Source organism: Hemiscyllium ocellatum, chromosome 42, assembly GCF_020745735.1.
Source record: "Hemiscyllium ocellatum isolate sHemOce1 chromosome 42, sHemOce1.pat.X.cur, whole genome shotgun sequence".
NCBI classification, from domain to species: Eukaryota; Metazoa; Chordata; class Chondrichthyes; order Orectolobiformes; family Hemiscylliidae; genus Hemiscyllium; species Hemiscyllium ocellatum.
Genome location: NC_083442.1, coordinates 25,204,987 through 25,229,817, shown reverse-complemented (window position 1 = coordinate 25,229,817; position 24,831 = coordinate 25,204,987). Strand labels below are relative to the sequence as shown.

The following is a 24,831-nucleotide window of genomic DNA, read 5'->3' as shown; positions in this document are numbered from 1 at the left end:
AGCAACAGCTATCACTCTCAAAGTGGCTTGGTGTCAAATTCTGTATGTATCCAAAAATCTGCAGATTAGGTGAATTGGCCAAGCAAAATTGCCCAAAGTATTAGGTACATTAGTCAGGGATAAACATAGGGTAGGGGAATGAGTCTGGGTGGGTTACTCTTCAGAGGGTTGGTATGGACTTGTTGGGCTGAAGGGCCTGTTTCCATACTGTAGTGAATCTAATCTAATCTAACCTCTCCACCTCCTGATGCTGCCTGGCTCACTGTGTTCCTAATACTACAGCAATGCAACTCCCAGTCCACCAAAATGGTTTGTTATTTTACTCATCTCAAGGGGCAACACAGTGGCTTCATGGGCAGCACTGTTGCCTCACAGTGCCAGGGGCCTGCGTTCGATCCTAGCCTTGAGTTGCTCTCTGTGTAGAGTTTTCACATTCTCCCCGTGTCTGTGTGGGTTTCCTCTGGGTGCTCCAGTTTCCTCCCACTGTCCAAATTGCCCATTGTATCCAGGGATATGCAGGTCTGAACGGGGAGCAGACTTTAAAAACTCCGAGCCCCAGAAGAAAGGCATCTTTGTAATTCTCCTTCTCAAAGAGCAGTGGAGAGGGATCTTTAAATATTTTTAGGACAGAGATGGACAGGTTCTCGATTGAGAAGGGAGTCCATAAATAATTGGGAAGTAGTTGGGAATGTCAAGTTGAGGTCACAATCAGATCAACCATGATCTTATGGACTAATGAAGCAGGGCAGGTGGGCCAAATGAGGTTAGAGTGGTGCTGGAAAAGCACAGCAGGTCAGGCAGCATCTGAGAAGCAGGAAAATCGATGTTTTGGGCAAAAGCCCTTCATCAGGAACAGGGCCGTATGGCCTATCCTGGAATGAGTTCATATGTTCCTGTGTAACTAAACCAATTAAAAGACCACATTTCCAGTCAAAATTGTGCAAAATATTTATTTTTCGTACACATAATTTAATGAAACTGATGATATTTTCTTGTCAAACATACACAATACAGTCATACAAAAAAAGCACGATTATATGTATATTTAAAGATATATAAAACACCATTACAGCACTGATGCATCATGGAGAACAAACGGACGTCTTTCTTATCCTGGCTTTAAAAAAAGCTTTTTCTGCTGAAAATATTTATAAAGACTCCTTGCAAAAGCCAGGATAGGAAGATTGGGAATGATTGTGATAGGTCTCAAGTCTGTGGGGGAATCCTTTGGAATTTTTCTTAATCATCCCTCCAGGACTCAGCTTGTGTAAATCTGAGTTCCAATCACACGCATGATTTCCTTCTGGATTTTGGGATCCTGAGTGTTGATATTGGCATCACCAACTTGCCCATCTTCATACCTGCAAGGAACAATAACGTGAGCCTCAAAACTGTTGTCATGAAAAATGATACTTATTTAAAGAAGCAATTCATGTTAAAAGGAAATGTTGGAACCACAAACTCTGTAGATTGTGTGAGGCACCTCTAATCTGAGCTACTCAGGAGTTAAAGCATTTGCTTTAAATTGAATTGACACAGAACCTCATACCAATGTCTTCATTGCTGATAGCCCTTTAAGACTAAGGAGCACATTTTAAGATGAGGGGGGAGAGACCTAAAACAGACATGGGGCGACTCTTTTTTACGCAGAGGTTGGTTCACATGTGGAATGAACTTCCTGAGGAAGTGGCGGATGTGGGTGCAATCATACTGTTTAAAAGACATTTGGATAACCACATGAATAGGCCTGGAAGACTGGAGCAGCTGAAAGCCAAAGTGGAATGGGCTGGGAGCCATTCCAGGGAAAAAATGGTCTAGCCTATTCAGCCCATCCCCATAACTCAAACCCTCCAGTCCCGGCAACATCCATTTAAATGTTTTCTGCACCCTCTCAAGGTCAACAACATCCTTCCTAGAGAAGGGCAATCAGAACTGAACACAGTTTTCTAACAGTGGCCTCACCAATGTCCTGTACAGCTGCAACATGACACCCCAACTCCTATACTCAATGTTCTGACCAATGAAGGCAAGCGTGCCAAATACCTTCTTCACCACCCTGTCTACCTGTAACTCCACTTTCAAAGAACTATGTCTCTTTGTTCAGCAATGCTGTAATGAGGAAGGATAAGGCAGGATATAGATGAGTTGGAAAGTCGAGCAGACAAATGACAGATGGAGTCAAGATTTGAGTAGTGCTGGAAAAGCGCAGAAGGTCAGGCAGCATCCGAGGAGCAGGAAAATCAACATTTTGATCAAAAGCCCTTCATCAGGAATCTGATGATTCATGTTAAAAGGGAATGATGATTCCTGATGAAGATCTTTTGCTTGAAATGTTGATTTTCCTGCTCCTTGGATGCTGCCAGACCTGCTGTGCTTTTCCAACACTACTCAAATGTTAACTCTGATATCCAGCATCTGCAGTACTCACTTCTGCCTAAATGGCTGATGGAGTTTAAATCCGAACAAGTGTAAGTTGATATGTTTAGGAGGTCAAATGCAACAGCAGTCATACAGTACATGGCAGGACCCTTAGGAGCATTGATATACAGGGAGACATAGAACATAGAACATAGAAAAATACAGTGCAGTACAGGCCCTTCGGCCCTCGATGTTGCGCCAATCCAAGCCCACCAAACCTACACTAGCCCACTTTCCTCCATATACCTATCCAATGCCCATTTAAATGCCCATAAAGAGGGAGAGTCCACCACTGCTACTGGCAGGGCATTCCATGAACTCACGACCAGCTGAGTAAAGAATCTACCCCTAACATCTGTCCTATACCTACCACCCCTGAATTTAAAACTATGCCCCCTCGTAATATCTGACTCCATACGTGGAAAAAGGTTCTCATGGTCAACCCTATCTAAACCCCTAATCATCTTGTACACCTCTATCAAGTCACCCCTAAACCTTCTTTTCTCCAATGAAAACAGCCCCAAGTGCCTCAGCCTTTCCTCATACGATCTTCCTACCATACCTTGGTATATAGAGACCTTGGAGTCAAAGTCCAAAGCTCCCTGAAAGTACAACACAAGTGGATAAGGTGGTCAAAAACAAGGTGGGTGTTATGCTTGCCTTCATCAGGCGGGACATTCAATATAAATGTTGACAAGCCATGTTGCAGCTGTATAAGCCTTTAGTTAAGCCACATTTGGAATGCTGTGTCCAGTTCTGGTTGCCACACTATAAGAAGCATGTGAAGACTTTGAGAAGGTGCAAAAGTGGTTTACCAGGATATTGCCTGGATTGGAGTGTATTCGCCATAGGGAGAGGTTGGACAAATTTGGATTATTTTTGCTAGAGCACTGGAGGCTGAGGAGGCGAACTGATAGAAGTGTCTAAAATTATAGGAGGCATGGATAGGGTGAAAAGTCAGAATCTTTTGCCCATCAATATCAAATACTGAGGGGCATGGGTTTAAGGTGAGAGGGGGAAAGTTTAAAGATGTGTTGTGTGAGGGCAAGTTTGTTACAACCACATCCCTAGAAATACCAGGCTATTTAGAATCTATTTGTCAACCTGCAATTTCAATTCATAACCTCAAAACTGCTCATTCCAAACAGCAATGTCTAGGTTGATGTATCCATCAGGCATGTGGATGCACCAAGGACATGGCATCAGGTTAGTTTAGATGGCAGTGCAGAAATGTGATATCTTCTTTGACACCATTCATTACTCATTAATACTCATTCAACACTAGACCTCGGGGACTAAGGGGACAATGGACCAGTTGACGTAACATGAGTCAGAATCCTGAAATTAGGCCAAACACAATGAGATGATCACGATTATATTGCTGATCCTACTCACACGAAAAAGAAGCGAGTGCAGACATGATCAGACACAGGGCAGACCCAGATGTTCCCATGTTTCTGGAGATCTTTTGAAGTTATAACTAAGAAAGAAAACAAGAAAGGAAACATTATCAAGGATCTGGTTAAAAGGAAGAATGTTTTCAGTCTCATTGACAATTTGTTTCAGTGCAAGTTCTTTGGCAAACTCAAGTTCAAAATAGTGGAGGTTTCTGGAAAGTACAAACTGATGACCATTTTTCAAATAGTTAGGCTTCTACTGATTGGTATTATGAATAAAATGTCAAGGATTGGCCTAAATGTTCAGCACCATTTATGTCTCCTCAGATACTGAAACAGTCTATGTCGATATGCAGCAAGACCTGGATAGCATTCAGACTTGGGCTCCTACAAGGCAAATTAAATTCATCATATACAAGTGTCAAGCAATGACCACCTCCAATAAGAAAGATTCTAACCAGCTTACTATCACTGAACACCCATTATAAATTTCCTGTGAGTTAACAATGCCCAATTGCCTATTTATAACATGAATACTTGGGTATCGTGGTAGATCTCTATATTTGAGGCGTGTACTTCGTGCCGGTTTATCGAGAGTGACAGTCAAACAAAGTTTGCTGTACTAACTTTCTCACCTATCACTGCTGTCCTCACTAAAGCATTGTCCCTCAAAGCATTAACTTCAAAATTGTCATCTTCATCAGTTCTGCATGACTCTATATCCTCCAGCCCGACATCCCAGTTTGTCTCTTTCGTTCATCACTAGAGCCCCATAGCCTCCTCTTACTTGTGAACCTTTCGTAGCTCTGCACTCACAACTTCCTTTAGCAAAGATGTTCAGCCTTCTTGTATCCTCTTGAAAAGCTTCTTCAAAAAAAATCTGCCTCTTCTACCTTATGTCCTTCAGTCAATTCTCCCGTATCAATGATAACTCTTAAAGGAGACCCGTTCTCCTCACAGCTCCCATTCTGATGTGAAGCTCCATGAGATATATGTGCAGGTTGTCCTCTTCTTTGGTTCTTCTATAGCTTTATGTGAACTATAACTATTTGCCAGTAAACTCTTATTCACATACTCATCAGAAACCTGGAACATTCTGAAAGGGGCACTCTTGCTCAACTTAACAAATTGCAAAATGATAAAAATGACAATACCAAGCCAACCATTTCAATAAAACATATTTAAAGCATTTTTTTTTAAACTTTGGACTACATTCAATCTAGTCAAAAATGAGAAGGTCATTTACTAGTAGCTGATTCTAACAACTAACTTGAGGCAAAGTGGCGACAAATGTCATTGGATGTGTAGTTGAAAGATAGAATATGTGAACAGAAGTACGCCATTTTGCCCATTGAGCTTGCTCTGCCATCCAATATGATCATCCAACCTCAGTCCCCTGTTCCCACTTTCACCCTTCGATTCCTTTAGCACTAAGAAATACATCTAACTCCCTCTTACAAACATTTAATATTTTGGCCTTAACTACATTCAGTGTCAGACAATTCCACAAAAGACCAAGAGGAGATCTGATGTTAACCTTCAAAATCATGAAGGGCTGGATGGCGTAGGTAAGGAGAAACTATTCCCATTCATAAGTAAGTAAGAGGTCACAGATTTAAAGTAACAAATGCGAGATAAGAAAGAAATACCTTTTCACATAGTGAATAGTTAGGGTATGATATGCACTGCCTGGCAGAGGCAGATTCAATTGAGACTTTCAAGATGGCATTAAATGACCATTTAGGTGGAAATAATGTGCAAGGATATGTGGAAAAGACAGGAGAAGGAGACTAAGTCATGATATTCATTTGGAGAGCCAATACAGACAAAATGGGCTGAATGATCCCTTTCTGCAGCATGACCATTCCATGATTCATCTGAAATTATAATTTTAAAAAATTAAAAATAAAAATAAATTAGGTAAAAGCCCTTCTGGTTCATTAATATCCTTTAGGGAAAGAAACTGCCATCCTTATCTGGTCTGGCCTACATGTGACTCCACACCCACAGCATGTGTTTGACTCTCAATTGCCCTCAGGACAATAAATGCTGGCCTAGCTAGAGGCACACACATCCCGTGCATCAATCATAAAACATGTAAATATTTGAAAATGGACTGTACCAAGCAGGCAGCCGATCATGCAATTGCTCTCTGCTGTGGTTGAAGTTGAACTTGTGGAATAAGTAAGGAAGTTTTACAATGGTAACTGCTCTTGATTCCTAAAACATTATGTCAGCTGTGAAATTGTGGGTAAACATATCGAACAGAGATAACAAATTTGAGTGATTTGGCAAATGTCAGAACGCAAGCTTAAAAGGAGGAGCCTTGTTCACCCTCCTCAAGAGAGAACCAAGTGGGTAGCAGAATGACTTCACTCATCACCCTGGGGGCTCGAGGCCGGCTCATTGTCTGTGTTCATTGATAGCTCTTGTCAGTGATGGTCCTACCTTGTCTTCTCTTTTCAGGAAGTGGCTGAAGAAACTAGCTCCAAGTCTACTTCAGCCAAAGCAAGAATTGAAATCTGCTGTTGACATTATTTGGAACCACAGGCTGACCATCTAATCTAACTGGCCCCAGCAATTATTTCACAAATAGGAAAAAAGAGAGCTCTGGTGATAATCTCTTGACATGGCAACATACTGCCGACACTGTGTGAAGGAATCACCGGAGGAGACCATTGAGCCCATCACATCTATACTGTACCTCCAAAGAAGAAATTTACTGAGTGCCACTCCTCTGCCTTCTCCTCAAAGTATTGAACATTCTTCCTTTTCAGATCATAACCCGAGTTCCTCGAACTGTCTCAATTCAATCGGCCTCCACTACAGTGTTAGGCAGCGTGTCTAGACCCCAAGCGTCCACTACATGAAAAAGGCTTTCCTTATGTTGTCATTACCTCTTTTGCCTCATGTCCGCACCCTCTTGTTTTTGATGCTTCCATTAGTGGGAAAACCATCTACTCTACCAGCACCCCTCTTGATTTTGAACACCTTTATCAAATCTCCTTCAACCTCCTCTTCTCTGAAGAGAAACAGCCCCAACATCTCCAATCTCTCCACATAACTGAAGTTCCTAATCCCTGGAACCATTGCTGTGAATCCTTTCTGCACTCAAATACAAACAGCAATGGCCATTACTTAGATTTTTAGATTACTTACAGTGTGGAAACAGGCCCTTTGGCCCAACAAGTCCACACCGACCCGCCGAAGCGCAACCCACCCATACCCCTACATATACCCCTTACCTAACACTAAGGGCAATTTAGCATGGCCAATTCACCTGACCCGCACATCTTTGGACTGTGGGAGGAAACCGGAGCACCCGGAGGAAACCCACGCAGACACGGGGAGAACGTGCAAACTCCACACAGTCAGTCGCCTGAGGCGGGAATCGAACCCAGGTCCCTGGCGCTGTGAGGCAGCAGTGCTAACCACTGTGCCACCGTGCCACCGTTTCACTGGACACAATACTCCAGTTCAGACTGAGCTTATGTTTTATAGAAATGCAACTAGCTTTTGTACTCTGTGCCTCTGTTAATGAAACCTTGGAGGTTGCATGTTAGGAAGTAAAGATGATTTATACCTTCACAAAGTGCTATACAGTTTAGGTTTCGACTCTGTAGAAATCTGGACTGAATCGGTCTCGTCTGTAGGAGGAACATGAAAATATTAGTCAAGTAAAAACAGAAGAAATAATTGAAACTGTGTGCACTGGGTGATTTTCAGTCTTTTCATTTCACTATTATTGTTGTTGGATGCTGGAGTAATGAATGAATTCTCATTTTATTTGTTACCCTTCTTCTGCCCTTGTACTAAGTGGAGGCCAGTTAAGAATCAACCACATTGCTGTGGGTCTGGAGCCACTTGTTGGCCAGACCAGGTAAGGACAATAGATTTCCTTTCCTAATGGACATTAATGAACCAAGTGGGTTATTAGTTTCATGGTCACCATTACTATAACTAGATTAGATGACTTACAGTGTGGAAACCGGCCCTTCGGCCCAACAAGTCCACACCGACCCTCTGAAGAGCAACCGACCCAGACCCATTCCCCTACATTTACCCCTTCACCTAACACTACAGGCAATTTAGCACGGCCAATTCACCTAACCTGCACATTTTTGGGCTGTGGGAGGAAACCAGAATACCTGGAGGAAACCCACGCTGACACAGGGAGAATGTACAAACTCCACACAGATAGTTGCCTGAGGTGGGAATTGAACCCGGGACTCTGGCGCTGTGAGGCAGCAGTGCTAACCACTGTGCCACTGTGCCACCCATGAGATTTATTAATTTAACAAAACTTCCAGCAGCTGCCAAGATTTGAACCTATGTCCCCAGAATATTCATCTGAATTCTAACAAGACTACTACATCAATGTCTCGCCCTTTAAAAGACAGTGTGTCACTGCTATCTTAATACTGCAGGAACATTGCTTCATCCTCCAATCTCTCCACTGCATATGTTGTTATGTTTCTAGTTAATTGACAATGAGGGAGAGGAAAATGACAAGCTGCTCCAATGAGACGATCCCCCACTCGGTCAGCTGGAGAGGTTGTGACTGGACACTTTCCTATTCCTATCCAAAATCCAGGCCTGGAAGAGGCAAAACAAACCATGGAGATCAATCCGAGGTCTGGAAGATGCCACAAACAGTGGAAACCAGGAGATGAAGGAAGCTGTGTAACTTTGTCCAGTCTGTTACCCTCCTCGCAACACTTCGAATGCATACACTCGGGTGACAAAGTGTAGACAGGAAAGCCAGCACTGGAAGTTCTAGCATAACTGATCTGCGAGCCCAGTCAGACCACATGTGGAAGGTCTCTGCACTGATCTACTGCAAACCCTTCAAAGTGAGACTGTAATGTTTAGCTTTCTTATTTTTTTAACTTATACTATGAATAACTGGAAGGTAATGTAACTTTTTTGTTTACTTTATTTCTCTATTTTGTACCTAAGATTTGGATCGAGGTACTTTGTACCGAAGATGGCATCATGTCAACTTTTCACTGTACTCCTGTACTTCTGTATTTGAGTACACTTGACAATAAACCTAATTCTAAAATTCTGAATTCCTTGCTTTATGAAGGAATGAGTTATTGATGGTAACCCCATAGCCACTTTAAGCCTTGATCTGAATAGACAGGCCTTGACACACCAAGTTTTTCAGAACCCCATGAAGGATTCTGACAGACATGACCTGACAGCATACCCAGCCAAGTAGTGCACAGGGAGTCAGAGAATGCTGTACTGAATTAGGCTACGCAGGCACCTACACTTCCTCCCAGAGCACGGTCTGCTCAGTCCTCCAATGAGGGGAACAGATGCCATTGTAGCTGCTGAGTTCAGACGTCAAGTTTTCAAGAACTCCTCAGAACACCTCAGAAAAAGGATCTTCAAGTCAATAGGTCTGCAACAACAACTGACTGCTCTTGCTTTTATCGTTATCCATCCCTACTTTTACTCTTTGTATTTTAGCAGACAGCTGTCGCTTTTTTTCATTTTGTAATTTTCAACAGTCATTGCAAAATAGGTTAGATTAGATTCCCTACAGTGTAGAAACAGGCCCTTCTGCCCAACAAGTCCACACCGACCCGCTGAAGAGTAGCCCACCCAGATCCATTTCCCTCTGAATGATGCACCTAACACTATGGGCAATTTAGAATGGCCAATGTACCTGACCTGCACATCTTTGACCTGTGGGAGGAAACCAGAGCACCTGGAGGAAACCCACGCAGACACGGGGAGAATGTGCAAACTCCACACAGACAGTTGCCTGAGACTGGAATTGAACGTGAGACCCTGGTGCTGTGAGGCAGCAGTGCGAACCACTGAGCCACCGTGCCGCCCCTAAACTAACCTTTGAACTTGTTCCAGATTACAGCTCTTTCAATTGGAACACACCAGCAAGAAAAAGCTAAAGGATGCTTCTTTCCTGAAGAAGGGTTATACCTGAAATGCTGACCTCCATCTGCTGCCTGCCTTGCTGGGTTCTTCCAGCCTCCTGCTTGTCTACAATGGATACTACAGCAGCAGTACAAAGTGGCAGATCACTGACCACTCTACGAACATGCCTGGTGTGGTCACAACAGTGAGATAGCCGATAAGTCTCAGTCCAGAAAACTTTAATCTTGTAGCTGACCCTACTGCCTGAGGCAATAAGTCGGCAGTCGAGAGTGTAGTGCTGAAAGGACTTCCTGATGAAGGGCTTGTGCCCAAACTGTCGAATTTCCTGCTCCTCGGATGCTATCCGACTAGCTGTGTTTTTCCAGCACCACACACTCGACTCTGATCTCCAGCATTGCTGTCCTCACTTTCTCGCAATAGAGCAGCAGCCTTAGAGATTCAAAGCAAATACGCAGCTGAACATCAGATCTGAGCCCCAGATTCTAGACCACAGAATCAGATGATGCTGACCTGCTTAGATCCCAAGCCGACTTCCCGTGACTTCCACTCAATCACCCACCTGGATAAGAAGCCTGATGCAAGTTGGTTAATGGACAGTTGCAGAGTTTTGCAGACAGACTCCTTTCTTGCAGAGACCAACAAGGAAATTGGGTACTAATACCTGGGGAATTGTGTTCATCCGGTTATAACGGAGTACCAGTTCATCCTTTGATGGCATGCGATGCTGTCCTTTGCCCATTCCTAGAAAGTAAGCCACAGTTTACTACATTTCTTTTCCAACAGAAAATAAAATGGTTATCAATCTCAGCAAACAGATAAAGGAAATGGCAGCAAAATGCAGTGGGATACAGGCTCTGATTGGGTAGGGATTGTGCACAGATGCTATCCACTTCCTTGTTTTAATGCAGCCTTTGAAAGAAGCATACTAAGTCTGCTTCTGTGCAGGACTCATGTTTGGAATACTGCTGCTCAGAAAACACACTTCAAAGTGTCTATATACATATTGGTTTTGAATCTATTAACCCACATGGATACACAAATTCACCAGTAGCTGGTTTGTTGTGACCTTCTGTTTTTAACGAGACGTAATATTAAAAAAAACAGGAGGACCTTGAGTAGTGTTAGGACGGGCTACCGTCCCCGTGTTCGTTTGAAGGAGAGAAACACTGGATCTGATTCAAAATATAAGCTGGTTTAATGAGAGAGAGCCATACAAAATACAGTGAGATTTGCTGCTCACTGGAGAAAGCGCCTTCTGATCTATTGTTCTCTTTGTCTAGCCTTTTAGCCCCTCGCATCCCAGTGTTACATCCTTATTTGGTAGGATACGGTATACTCTTATGGGATTGGTCCCAAGCTGATAACATTCTGTTACCTCAGTATGAGCTACGTGCAATCTAACACGGTTCCAATGTCCTGTTATCTGTTCACCCTCCCTGGGGCCTCTTTATGCCATCAGCTTTTCAGTCTGTTCTTAGTGTAACATAATGGCTTACTGTTGTCTAGTGAAGCTAACAATTTCCAGACTTGCTAATACTACCTTACGTGAGCACTACCTAACAATAAAGTTTCTTAACACAACCTAACCTTAATAATGCTTCCTAACAGTAGTAAGGTGAATATTTAGACTCTTAACTCTTTATTTGATTAAAACATGTTTGCCTCACATCCCAAACTCTATTCAATTGCCTTTGATCAATACTCCTCAAATGTATTAGTTAATTGGGTTAATAGCACTAACATTCTAGTGTTCAATAAATAAACAAAGCCAGAAAAGTGAACACTTTATGACTATTTCCAAAGAAAGAAAGACAGGTTACACAAGGTTTTCACTTTGCGCTCATCAGGACAAATGCAAGAACGGAAAATTTCAATGATCGCAATAATTTATACTGCAGGAGAAAATGGTGCTGTCTGATTGGCAATTCAACCAAAGATCGACAAAAATGTTGCAATGATGAAACCAATGAGGAATTACAGTCTCCCAAGACCCTGGGCAATTTAAAAACAAAAGGAAAGATTTAAATATATTTTTATTGACTGCCACACACTAAATTTGTCAGTTTGTTTGCAACCTAATTTCCGTTTGTTTGTTGATCATGTTGCTCAGTAACATGATGCCTCATTGGATGGATGCCTCACCAATTGGAATACAGAGTAGGCAAGGTCTGGATTCAGTTACTGGTCTGAGCTGAGGTGACTGGTCTTGACCTCAGTGACAGTGGTAGTAGTACAGTTTATCTACAGTTTGGTCAGCCTTAGAAAACAGGGTAGATGTTCAGCCCACAGTCCCCATTCTTAATCAGCAGCAGGTTTTTTTTTGTGGGATATTAGACTGGAGACAATAACCAAAAGGCAGTAAGTACAGTTGAAATTTCCATTGCTTTTACATTGCCAAAGAATTTAAGTTATATTTATGATGGGGGTCCATTTCTGAACAATGTTTTAAGGCTAGAAAGTACTGTGAAACTAATGTACAAACATTTTTAATCCATTCCCCAGCTCTTTAAGATATGTAAATCTACTTATATTGAATGGTTTAATGTTTTCATTGAAACAAGTGGAGAAATGCCTTGTAAACATATTAAGCTATTATGTACTAATGTAGTCACTAATATAAACTATATTTCATTAGCTTGTGTGGTTGTGTGCTCTGCCACTTGGATAATAAGAACTAGGAGCAGGAGTAGGCCCTTCTGCCCATTGAGCCTGCTCCATCATTCAAGAAGATCATGGCTGACAGAATTGTACCCTACTTGCCTGCTTGTCCCCTATGACCCTTGATTCCCTTCCCAATCAAAGCATTGAACTCAGCCTAAATGGGAGACATCTCATGTTGGCATGGGACCACCTGAACATTCACCCAGGAGAGGTCAAAGCTCAGTCAAGCCCCCTCAGAATCTTACATGCTTCAACAAGCCTCTCATTCTTCTGAAACCTATTGAGCATAGGCAAACTGCTCACCATTTTCTCAAATGCCAAACCACTCATTCCAAGAATCAGTCCAGTGAGATTTCACTAAACTGCTTTCAATGCAATTGTACTTTTCCTTAAATACAGTAAAGGGCAGTAAAACTGTTCACTTTTTTTTATTCAATCACTGATGTGGGTGTCACTGGTTAGACCAGCATTTATTGTCCCTAATTGCCCAGAGGGCAGTTCAGAGTCAACCACATTGCCATGTGTCTGGAGTCAGAAGTAGCCCAGACCGGGTGAGATAATAAATTCCTTCCCTAAAGGGCATTAGTGAACCAGATGGGTTTTTCAAACAACCAACAATGTATTCATGATTCATCATTAGACTCTGAAGTCCAGATATTTTGTTGAATTAAAATTCCACCATCTGCCATGGCAGGATTTGAATCCAGGTCGCCAGAATGTTACCTGGGTCTTTGGATTAACAACGTAGTGATAATACCACTAGGCCATTGTTGGGAAAGCACATCTGCTTCACTAATGACTTTTAGGGAAGGAGATGCCATCTTTACCTGCTCAGGCCGACACGTGATTCCAGACCCAAAGCAATGTAGTTGACTCTTAACTTCTTCTGGGGCAATTAAGGACAGGAAATAAATCTGGCCTAGTATGAATCTCATGAATTAATAGAAGGAAAAAAAATCTATTGTTTAGCAATGTTTAACCACTGTACCAAGCTGATGTACTGATCCCAAATGGAATCCACTCAGAACCTCAATACAATTGAGGCATGGTAGCTCAGTGGTTAGCACTGCTGCCTCACAGCACCAGGGACCCAGGTTCAATTCCCGCCTCAGGCAACTGTCTGTGTGCACATTCTCCCCGTGTCTGCGTGGGTTTCCTCCGGGTGCTCTGGTTTCCTTCCACAGGCCAAAAATGTGCAGGTCAGGTAAATTGGCCATGCTAAATTGCCCATAATGTTAGGTGCTTAGTCAGGGGTGAATGTAGGGGAATAGGTTGCTCTTTGGAGGGTCGAGTGGACTTGTTCGGCCAAAGGGCCTGTTTCCACACTGTAGTGAATCTAATCTAAAACAATTTATGTCCTAATCGAGAACAATGAAGCTAACTTTTCATTTATGTTGATTATCCCCGTTTGGAATAAACCCACATCAGTTTTTGCAGTGGGGTAAATCAAAATGATTGACCATTTGTAAAAGAAGCGGAAGAACTATATTTAAGAACTGGTGACGGATTAAACTTGATCTAGAGCAGCTGAAGGGAGGTGCAGAGAAGAGTCACTTACCTGAGTATCCAAAAGAAATGCTGGAGATTGGGCTCAGATAGATTCCTTTGCCATAGGCTGCACCGTGCAGCTTGTAAGAGACAGCAGTGTGATCGTTACGACTATAGGTGAGCAAATACTTGGACTGTAATCAAAGGCTTAAGTATATCATAACATTTGCACGGACAGCAAGCTGCATGGAATATGAATGGTATACCTTGTACTCTAAAGTAAATGGAGCTTTGACCAAAAAGAAAGTACTCAGGAGGGAGAACTGTTAACGGTAATTAACCTCTGTTATTTACAATTGGGAAACTTCGTTATTCTCTTCTATGGCTTCCCCTTTGTCCTGATAATCTTTCTATGATTGTTTGGAAGAAAGATATAGTTAATTGTATCAGCAGTTTGTATATTAGGACTTTGAGCTATCATTCTGATGTTAGAAACTGGAGTCTCAAGGCTCCTTATCCTCCCCTCCCTCTTGCCGAGTACTGGTGTGCCATTAAGCCCAGAGCCTCGCAGCAACACTCTGTGTGTATGAGGTTCTGTTCCCTCTTCCTTTTGGCTCACCACAGCCTTTCCCGCTTCACTTTACTCCTTAAAACCTCATTCTTTGACCAGTCAGTTGGTCACCTCCATCAAGGCTTCTTCCAATTTCTGCTCCACACATTCAATCACTGGTATCAGTTTTTATCGGGTGGGTAGAGTGGGTGTTGAGTGGAGTTGGTGATGAGAGAAGGGTCATCAAGCAGGAGATGCTGTCATCTCAGCCTGGTACGGATGCGCTTCCTGACAGCTGGCATCAATACGAGAATACAGCAAGCTCGAGGTCCAGGCTATTTCACGTCCCTCCTAATTAGTGTGTGGATCTCAGAGGAGAGAGGGAGCACCTGTGAAAGGTAGCTAGCCTGAGGCTGGGGAGAAACATACAAAGGAGAACAGCATTCAATCAAAGGTAGTGCTCGTGGAGTCGAGAGTGTGGTGCTGGAAAAGGTCAGGCAGCATCTGAGGAGCAGGACGTTTCAGGCATAAGCCCTTCATCATGCTTGTGACCAATACCCCTGCTAGATGGAGAACATACCACCACACATACAAAAATCACAACATCTAATCTGAAATCCTGCATAGGTGCAGGAAAAAAGGGATGGGGGGTGGGGGGTGTGTGTGGAGAATGTACAAGTGACATTTATGGACCCACCAGCCTCTTAACAGGAAATAAGGGGGTCAGTTGGCTCAATTGACTTGACGGCTGGTTTGCGATATCGTGATGCCATCTATTTGGGTTCAATTCCCAGTTGTGGTTACCATGAAGGACCCACCTTCTCACTTTTGCCCCTTTGCCTGAGCTGCGGTCACCCTCAGGTTAAACTCAAAACCAGCCGTCTCTCTCTGATGAGAGGGAAGCTATTGGGACTATGGTGACTTTAAACAGTAAGTACAGCAACACATGACAATACAGTTTAGATAATTGCTGCCTTAACACTTCAATTGGTAGGTACCAGTGGCACAACAAGTTGAAACCCACTGTTGCTTATCCTTAATTTGAGACTGTAGCCTTGCAGCCTGCTTCCCTAGTGAGGTGGTGCTGTCCTGGGGACAGCCAGCTCCTCAGTTACAGTCAGTTTGCAGTGAAACATATGTCACAGAAGTTAGAATTCTGCAGTAGAAATATTCTCCAGTGTCACTGGAGTCACTGTGCAAATGTGTGAAATTATGCATGCGCAGTTGGTTCTAAGGTGCCCATTTTGAATGCATTGGGAGCACATCCCCCATTATTCAAAAGCAATATGGCACCAGAGTTGACATTTGGCTGCCTAGATTCATCTCAGATTAGGTTCACACAGCACAAGGTTAAAGTCCACTAGGTTTAGTTGAAAGTACAGGCTTTTAGAACGCTGCTCCTTCATCAGGTAACTAATGGGATACAAGTTACCTGACAAAAGAGTAGTGCTCCAAAAGCTGTTGGACTATAACCTGGTGTCATGTGATTTTTAACTTTGCCCACCCCAGCCCAACACTGGCACCCCCACATCATTGAATTTTGTTCTAAGAGTAGCTTTTAGAGGAAACATGGCCACAGTTTGCGTTTAATAACGTAGAGTATTATTCCAAAGCAGCGACAAATTAAAAATAATTGTTTGTTGGCAGGGGCAGATCGCTTAGAAGCTATTTGAAGGTGCCAAAAGTACAGATAATCCAATTCTCTCTCTGCAATAACCAATACCCAATAACAGTGCTATACCCATGCAAAACACACACTGACAGAGCTGGACAGGGTCAACAGGGAAAGGCTGCAATGACAATAGTATCAGATGTCAGGCCAGTTCGCTGTCCTATTATACCCTATGGTTAGCCCCTCACTGTCATTTTAACATGGTCATCTTAGAGGTTTATAGTGTAGAATTCAGCCCATCACCTCTGTATCAGTTCTCTGAAAACTACCATTCTCTTTCACCACATCATTTCATTTCTTAAGTTTATTTTTCAAATATCTACCAATTTTTTTTTATAAAACTTATAATGGATCCTACCTCGACTGTTCCTGGGTGTACACCCCACTCCCTAAATACTCTCTTTGTTAAAAATAAAATTCCTCTGACTGACTAACCTCACCCTTTCATGCTTTTGGCTATTTTAAAATAATTGTCAGTTCAGTTAATGAGTGGAAATAAACTAACTCGTCAACATCCTTAATAATTTTAAACATCTTGGTCAGATCTGTTCTTACCCTTTCTTTCCCCCATCTTCTCTTTTATAATGGAAACCTGGTTTTACCCACATGAATCTCATCTGCAATCTCTCCATCTTTTGAATGCAGGCTAATAAACTGAGAGAAAGTTCTTGCGATAGTAAGAATATAATTAATCTTCTTTTGTACCATTCACAAGGGAATACTTACTTGTAATTTTGTATAAGAAGCATTGACGAGGCCATTTCTCAGAATAGAATGCCAGTTCTCAATGTGCGATCCACTGTTACAGGATAAAAGAGAGAAACAACGTTAAGCACAAATTCATTACACAGTAAAGCCATTCAATCTTCAACACTATTACTGATTGATAGGATTAATTATGTTTGTCTTTACATCTTGAAGGAAGCAAACGCACAGCTTTCTCTAGAACAGTAATCCTGACCAGTGGCATAGCAAACGGCTTTTGAAGAGTAAACTGGTGACAGTCTTGTCTTTGAGTCAGCAGGTTACAGGTCCTCTCTAGCATTTGTGCACACATACTGGGGTTTGCATGCTAATGGAAGAGAGCAGTATTGGCAGGTCTGCCATAGATTGGCTTGTCATGGCCTTATTACCCTATTCACATGGATCTGAAATATTCCCTAAAGAGGAGAAAATTTGATGCATCTTCTGTTCATCCTGCAAACTACCAAAAACAAATTAATGCAGAGCATTGACTGAGTGCATTTGGCCCTTTGGGTTGGTTTAATCCACCTTAACAGCCTCCTTTATTCATCCAACTTTATCAATTTATCATTCTATTCCTTCCCTTCAATACACCTACCTCTGACATCTCCCCTAAACCTTGCTCCAATCACCTTAAAATTTTGCCCTCTCATGATAGCCATTTCTGCCCTGGGAAAAAGTCCCTGGCTATCCATTCTATCCATGCCTCTTATTATCTTGTACACCTCTATCACTTCTCATCCTTCTTCACTCCAATGAGAAAAGCCCAAGCTCCCTCAACCCTTATTCATAAGACATGCCCTCCAATCCAGACAACATCCTGGTAAAACTCCTCTGCACCCTCTCTAAAGCTTCCACATCCTTCCTATAGTGAGGTGACCAAAACTGAACACAATATTTCACGTGTGGTCACCCCAGAGCTGCAGCATAACCTCACGGCTCTTAAGTTCAATTGTCCAGCTCATGAAAGCCAACACACCATATGCCTTCTTAACAATCCTATTGACTTGGTTGGCAACTTTGAGGGATCGACGGATGTGGACCTCAACATCCCTCTGTTCCTCCACACTTCCAAGAATCCTGCCTGTAATCCCCATTCAAATTTGACCTTCCAAAATGAATCACTTCACATTTTTCCAGGTTGAACACCAACAGCCACTTCTAAGCCCAGCTCTGCATCCTACAATGTCCCATTGCAACCTTCAACAACCCCCCACACTATCCATAACACCACAAACCTTCGTGTCATCAGAGAACTTACTAATCCACCCTTCCACTTGCTCATCCAAGACATTTATAAGAATCACAAAGAGCAGAGGTCCCAGAACAGATCCCTGTGGTCATTGAGTACAGGCTGAATATTTCCATTCAGTTCCAGCTTCAGTCTTCTATCAGTCAATTCTGTATCCAGACAGCCAAATTTCCCTGTATCCCATGCTTCCTTATTTTCTGATTGAGCCTATCATGGGGAACCTTATCAAGCACCTTGCTAAAATCCATGTACTACATCCACTGCTCTACCTTCATCAATGTGTTTTGTCACATCCTTAAAGAACTCAATAAGGCTTGTGAGGCATGACCTGCCATTCACAAAGCCATGCTCACTATCTCTGATCAAATAATGCTTTTCCAAATAATCATAAATCTTGTCTCTCAGAGTCCTCACCAATAATTTGTCCACCATCATCGTAAGACAAACTGGTCTGTAATTCCCAGGATTAACCCTATTCCCTTTCTTGAACAAGGCAATAACATTTACCACCCTCCAATCATCTGGCACTACTCCAGTGGATAATGAGGACACAAAGATCATCGCTAGAACACAGCAATCTCTTCTCTCACTTCCCAGAGTATCTCGTCTGGCCCAGGGGGCTTATCTATCCTCATGTTTTCAAGATTTCCGGCACATTCTCCTTCTTAACATCAGCCAGTTCAAGCATACCAGCCTGTTTCACACTGTCCTCACAACTAACAAGCTCCATCTCACCAGTGAACACTGAAGCCAAGTATTCATTTAAGACGTCCCCTACCTCCTCCTACTCCAGGCACAAGTTCCCTCCACTATCTCTGATCAGTCCGACCCTCACTCTGGTCATCCTCTTGATCCTCACATAAGTGTAGACCATCTTAGGGTTTTCCTCAATCCTACCTGCCAAGGCCTTTTCATGCCTCCTTCTAGCTCTCCTCAGTCCATTTTTCATTTCCTTCCTGGCTACCTTGTACCCCTGTCTGATCCTTGCTTCTCAACCTTAAGTACGCTTCTTTCTTCCTCTTGACTAGGTGTTCCACATCCTTTGTCACCCAACATTCCTTCATCCTACCATCCCTTCCTTGCCTCAGTGGGACACACCTATCCAGCACTCACAGCAAGTGCTCTGTAAACAACCTTCACATTTCTGTCACGCATTTCCCTTAGAATATCTGTTCCCAATTTATAGAACATAGAACATAGAACAGTACAGCACAGAACAGGCCCTTCAGCCCACGATGTTGTGCCAACCACTGATCCTCATGTATGCACCCTCAAATGTCTGTGACCATATGCATGTCCAGGAGTCTCTTAAATGTCCCCAATGACCCTGCCTCCACAACTGCTGCTGGCAACACATTCCATGCTCTCACAACTCTCTGTGTAAAGAACCCGCCTCTGACATCCCCTCTACACTTTCCTCCAACCAGCTTAAAACTATGACCCCTCATGTTGGTCATTTCTGCCCTGGGAAATAGTCTATGGCTATCGACTCTATCTATGCCTCTCATTATCTTGTATACCTCAATTAGGTCCCCTCTTCTCCTCCTTTTCTCCAATGGAAAAAGTCCTAGCTCGGTCAACCTCTCCTCATAAGATAAGCCCTCCAGTCCAGGCAGCATCCTGGTAAACCTCCTCTGAAGCCTCTCCAAAGCATACACATCTTTCATATAATAGGGCGTCCAGAACTGGACGCAATATTCCAAGTGCGGTCTAATCAAAGTTTTATAGAGCTGCAACAAGATCTCACAACTCTTAAACTCAATCCTCCTGTTAATGAAAGCCAAAACACCATATGCTTTCTTAACAACCCTGCCCACTTGGATGGCCATTTTAAGGGATCTATGTATCTGCACCCCAAGATCCCTCTGTTCCTCCACACTGCCAAGAATCCTATCCTTAATCCTGTACTCAGCTTTCAACTTCGACCTTCCAAAATGCATCACCTTGCATTTATCCAAGTTGAACTCCATCTGCCACCTCTGAGCCCATCTCTGCATCCTATGCTCCACAGTTCCTGCGTAATAGCATTGGAATTCCCCCATCCCCAATTAAATACTTTCCTATACCATCTGTTCCTATCCTTGTCCATGATTGTAGTAAATGTCAGGGATTTGTGATCACAATCACTGAAATGCTCTCCCACTGAGAGATCTGACACCTGACCTGGTTCGTTGCCGAGCACCAAATCAAATATGGTCTCCCTCTAGTTGGCCTATTTGCATATTAAGTCAAGCATTCTTCCCGGACGCACCTGATAAAATCTGCTCCATCCAAACTATTTGCACAAAGGAGATTCCAATCAATATTAGGGAAGTTAAAATCACCCATGACAACAACCCTGTTACTTCTGCACCTTTCCAAAATCTGCCTCCCAATCTGTTCCTCTATGTCTCTGTTGCTAGTGGGGGGTCTACAGAAAACTCCCAATAAAGTGACTGCTCCTTTCCTGTTTTCTCACTTCCACCCATACTGTAGACAAACCCTCCTCGATGTCCTCCCTGTCTGCAGCTGTGATACTGTCCCTGATTAGCAATGACACTCCCCCCAACTCTTTTACCTCCCTTCCTATTCATTTTGAACATCTAAACCCCAGAACATCCAACAATCATTCCTGCCTCTATGATATCCAAGTCTCCGTAATGGTCACAACATCATAGCTCCAAGTACTGATCCATGCTCTAAGTTCATCACCCTTATTCCTGATGCTTCATGCACTAAAATAGACACATTTCAACCCATCACACTGACTGCAACTTTGCCCTATCAAACAATCTATCCTTCCTCACAGATTGTCTGCACGCTGTATCTGCCTGTTCACCAGCTACCCTATTCTCTGATCCCTAGCTCCGGTTCCAACCCCCCCTGTCAAACTAGTTTAAACCCTCCCAAAGAGCTCTAACAATCATCCCACCCAGGATATTGGTGCCCCTCCAGTTCAGGTGCAGCCCGTCTGCAGCCACATGTTCCGGTGCCCTCTGTCTGTTCCTAGCCTCACTAGCCCATGGCACCAGTAGTCCTGAGATTACTACTCTGCTTGTCCTGCCTTTTAGCTTCCAACCTAACTCCCTATAATCACTTTTCAGGTCCTCATCCCTTTTCCTAGCTGTGTCATTGGTACCAATGTGTACCACGGCTGCTCACCCTCCACCTAAAGTATCCTTACATTACTATACAACATCGACCATTTGGACCATTATGTCTGCACTTGTTCTGTGAAATGGCTGTCCAATTCGACTGACAACCATCTTCTCAGCCCTGTTTTTTTTTCTCTCTGCTTTTTGTGTTTCCACCTGATTCGCTTTTGAAATTTTTAAGACTGACTCTGTTTCTGTCAAGGGAGTAGGAGAAAGTAGGACTGCAGATGCTGGAGAGTCAGTCAAAAAGTGTGGTGCTGGAAAAGCACAAAGGGCCGGCAGCATCCAAGGAGCAGGAGAGTTGATGTTTCGGGCATAAGTCCTTCATCAGGAATGTCTGTTTCTGTCACCCAACCTTTGCAACATATCAAAGGGTAATGCGCAGGGGAATGTGATACCATGGCATCAGCAAGACATCTGGTAAAGAGTTGGCAATGGCCAAATGTTTACTCAAAGCTTTTATTTATATTTTGGGTTCCCGTCTGTGAAGGTACTCACTGGAAAGCGAAGGTGCTGCCGTAGAGCTTTTTGGCAGTACGAAAACGTGCTTCCTTGGCTGGGGGGCTGCTCAACAGGAGGAACTGGTGCGAGGTGTGCATGAATTTCAACTGCTGTGAAAAGAAAGACATGGCAGTTTCACAAAGTCACAACATTGGAGACAACCTGAGCTGAGCTCCTAACCCCCTGGTTCCGTCACTGCGTGCCACCGATTGATGAGGTGTCACTGCACAAAGGGCTCTCTGACGGGAGAAAGAGTCCAACTGTTCCAAGCCCCTGCTGCCTCCCCTGAAGGGACTCTCTCTCTATGCTGGTGTGTCTCTCTCTGTCATCTTGGAGACTACCCGGAATGGAAAGGTCAGAGAGAGGAGAAAATGTCCTGTGAGGAGCTGCCATTTACATTCAAGCATCTTCCACTGGAGCTAACTGGGTACTAGTTGAGAGCAGGAACTTGTGCTGATTTTTCTTCCTCCAGCCTAACCCAGTGACTGCTTTGCTGACTCACTCATTCCCTGGAGTCAATATGGGACCTCCTATCCTGTATTGTTTTGCACTAGGGGGTTGCATCTGGACCAGAAACTCCCAGTTCAAGTCCCACCTCAGCATTTGATGGCAATTTATAATGTGACTAAACCCATGTAAAACTGTCAGCGTATGCTTACGGCAGACAGTGAGAACAAAAGAATTGTTTTGTCTGCAGAGTATATAGTTGGCAGGTTCCTGCTCTGTGCAAGTGCTATCTGGCCTGAGGGTTTATCATAAACAATATGATCGAACAGGCAAGTATAAGAGTTTTTAAAATGTGAATATCATTCATTCACCAACAAACCATCCATGTTGTCAGCGTATATGTTTTCTTCTCCTCATTATTTTATGGATTTAACATCCTAGAATTTAACATCAGATGCAGACTTGGCTGAAACAATTGGCCACAATGTGGCAGTCTCAACTCGGAGGTTTCACTCAGAATTGACTCCGCACCTAAGCCCCACCAGCACATCCCTCCCTGTAACTACAAAGCGTGATGACATGGCCAAAATATCATGAGATTTAATTATACCTTTGAGGCTTCAGAATTTTTGGAGAAAGTGATGACTGCAGATGCTGGAGATCAGTCGAGAGTGTGGTGCTGGAAATGCACAGCAGGTCAGGCAGCATCCAAGGAGCAGGAGAATCAATGTTTCAGGCATAGGCCCTTCATTCCTGATGAGGCATTGATTCTCCTGCTCCTCAGATGCTGCCTGACCTACTGTGCTTTTCCAGCACCACACGCTTCAGCATTTTTATGGCACTGGGGTGCAAGGGAAAGCGGGGAAGGGTATGGCCAAGCAGCTTCACAATGGGAGTTCACAAACACATACCGCACTCTTGAAATCTTTCTAAGTGACTTCACTGGGGTCCAGTAGTTTGGGTGGGGGGGAGGGGGTTGGCATAAAGATGGCACAGTGCTGTCCATCTGAGCCAGCCAAGGAAATAGCAACAGCTTCTGATTCACGAGGAATTCTTCTGGCATAAACTACCACTTGGCGACTGTTAACTTTTTTTCTGACTGATTCTCAATAAGAGGCAAAACAGGGACCGAATCAATAGCTAATACATGCCTTCCTGTAAAACAACGTCATTTTTTTTGTTTGAAACGTTTGACGACATTTAACCTTGGCAGCAATTTATTTGACGTTGCCCATCACTCTTCAGGTGAGAATAATGTCCAAATTCCAGATCCCACCCTGATGACACAGTTTAGCTTTAGTTTCAATCAAATGAAGGGCTGAGCTGTGTGCGAAATTGTAATGGCATGCTAACCTTAAAGGCTGTGCTGCTTTTCATCTTAGCACTCGCTCAGGTTAACAGAGAAGCCAAAAGAAAGGACAAGATTTAATCTCTATGACAGTTAAGGAGTTGACTTATTTTGAAACAATTATTTGCTTCACTCCTGGTTCATAGCACAATCGCAGTGTTGCCATTCAGCTCCCTGGATGCATAAGGAGAAGAGGCGGGGCTTAAATGTAGCCTCTGCATCTCGCCTCTGGATTGGGAGTGAGTAAAAGGGAGATATGGCTATCACATTCAGGTAGATGAAGTTGTAGTGGTAATGTCGGTGGTCTAGCAATCTAAGGCTAATGTCTGCGGATTGAAAACAGAAAACGCTGGAGAAACTCAACTTCAGTGGCAGCATCTATAGAGACTGAAACAGAGCTAATCCTTTCCATCCAATGGGATTTTTTTGGAATGGAACAGTCATAGTGGACTGGTAATATTAACTCTTTCTTTCTCTTTAGATGCTGCCAGACCTGCTGAGTTTCTCCAGTGTTCTCTCTGCTTGATTCAGATTTCATCGTCTGGGAACATGGGCTCAACTCAACATGGAAGCAGGTGGATTCAAATTCAATTACAAATCATAAAATCTAGAATCACAAGCTAGCCTCATGAGTAGTGATCACGAAACAGTCCACTTTTGATGCAAAACACACATTGGAATCATCGATGCACTTTAGGGGAGGAACTCTACCACTCTTACTTGGTCTGGCCTACACATTACTTCGATGCACTACAAATGTGATTGACTCTCAACTGCCCTCAGAAATTGTTGAGCAAGCCACTCAGTTCAAGGGGATGTACAACAAATGCAGGCCTTACCAGCAATATCTACGCCTCGTGAAAAAAAATTTTTAAAAATCAATTCCCTGACATCTGCTACAACATCCAATGCTTTTTTTTCCCATTGGCAGTGCCAAGAGATGCACACAATGCCCAGCTGCAAGAATTCCATAGTGTTTTCCCAAGAACCTAGCTTTTATTTCAAGAAGCTGATGGATAGAGTTATGAGTCATAGAGTCATCAGTCTATGCCAAACATAATCCCAAACTAAACTAGTCCCACCTGCCTGCACTTAGTCATAGAGATGTACAGCATGGAAACAGACCCTTCAGTCCAACCCGTCCATGCTGACCAGATATCCCAACCCAATCTAGTGCCACCTGCCAGCACCCGGCCCATATCCCTCCAAACCCTTCCTATTCATTTACCCATCTAAATGTCTTTTAAATGTTGAAATTGTACCAGCCTCCACCACTTCCTCTGGCAGTTCATTCCATATACGTATCACCCTC

At 43.2% G+C, this 24,831-nt stretch overlaps 1 protein-coding gene across 1 annotated transcript in view; it reads right to left on the bottom strand.

Moving 5' to 3' along the window:
- Positions 1–1,000: 1,000 nt before the first annotated feature.
- Positions 1,001–24,831, bottom strand: part of LOC132834642 (protein mono-ADP-ribosyltransferase PARP6-like) — a 174,554-nt gene continuing 150,723 nt past the window's right edge. Inside the window, exons 19-25 of the mRNA XM_060853543.1 lie at positions 21,722–21,834; positions 16,820–16,892; positions 13,942–14,011; positions 10,384–10,463; positions 7,399–7,462; positions 3,814–3,898; positions 1,001–1,361 (exon numbers count right to left, since the gene is read on the bottom strand). Coding sequence (XP_060709526.1) covers positions 1,259–1,361; positions 3,814–3,898; positions 7,399–7,462; positions 10,384–10,463; positions 13,942–14,011; positions 16,820–16,892; positions 21,722–21,834 — 588 coding nt within the window. The 3' untranslated portion in view covers positions 1,001–1,258. The remainder of the gene's footprint in view (positions 1,362–3,813; positions 3,899–7,398; positions 7,463–10,383; positions 10,464–13,941; positions 14,012–16,819; positions 16,893–21,721; positions 21,835–24,831) is intronic.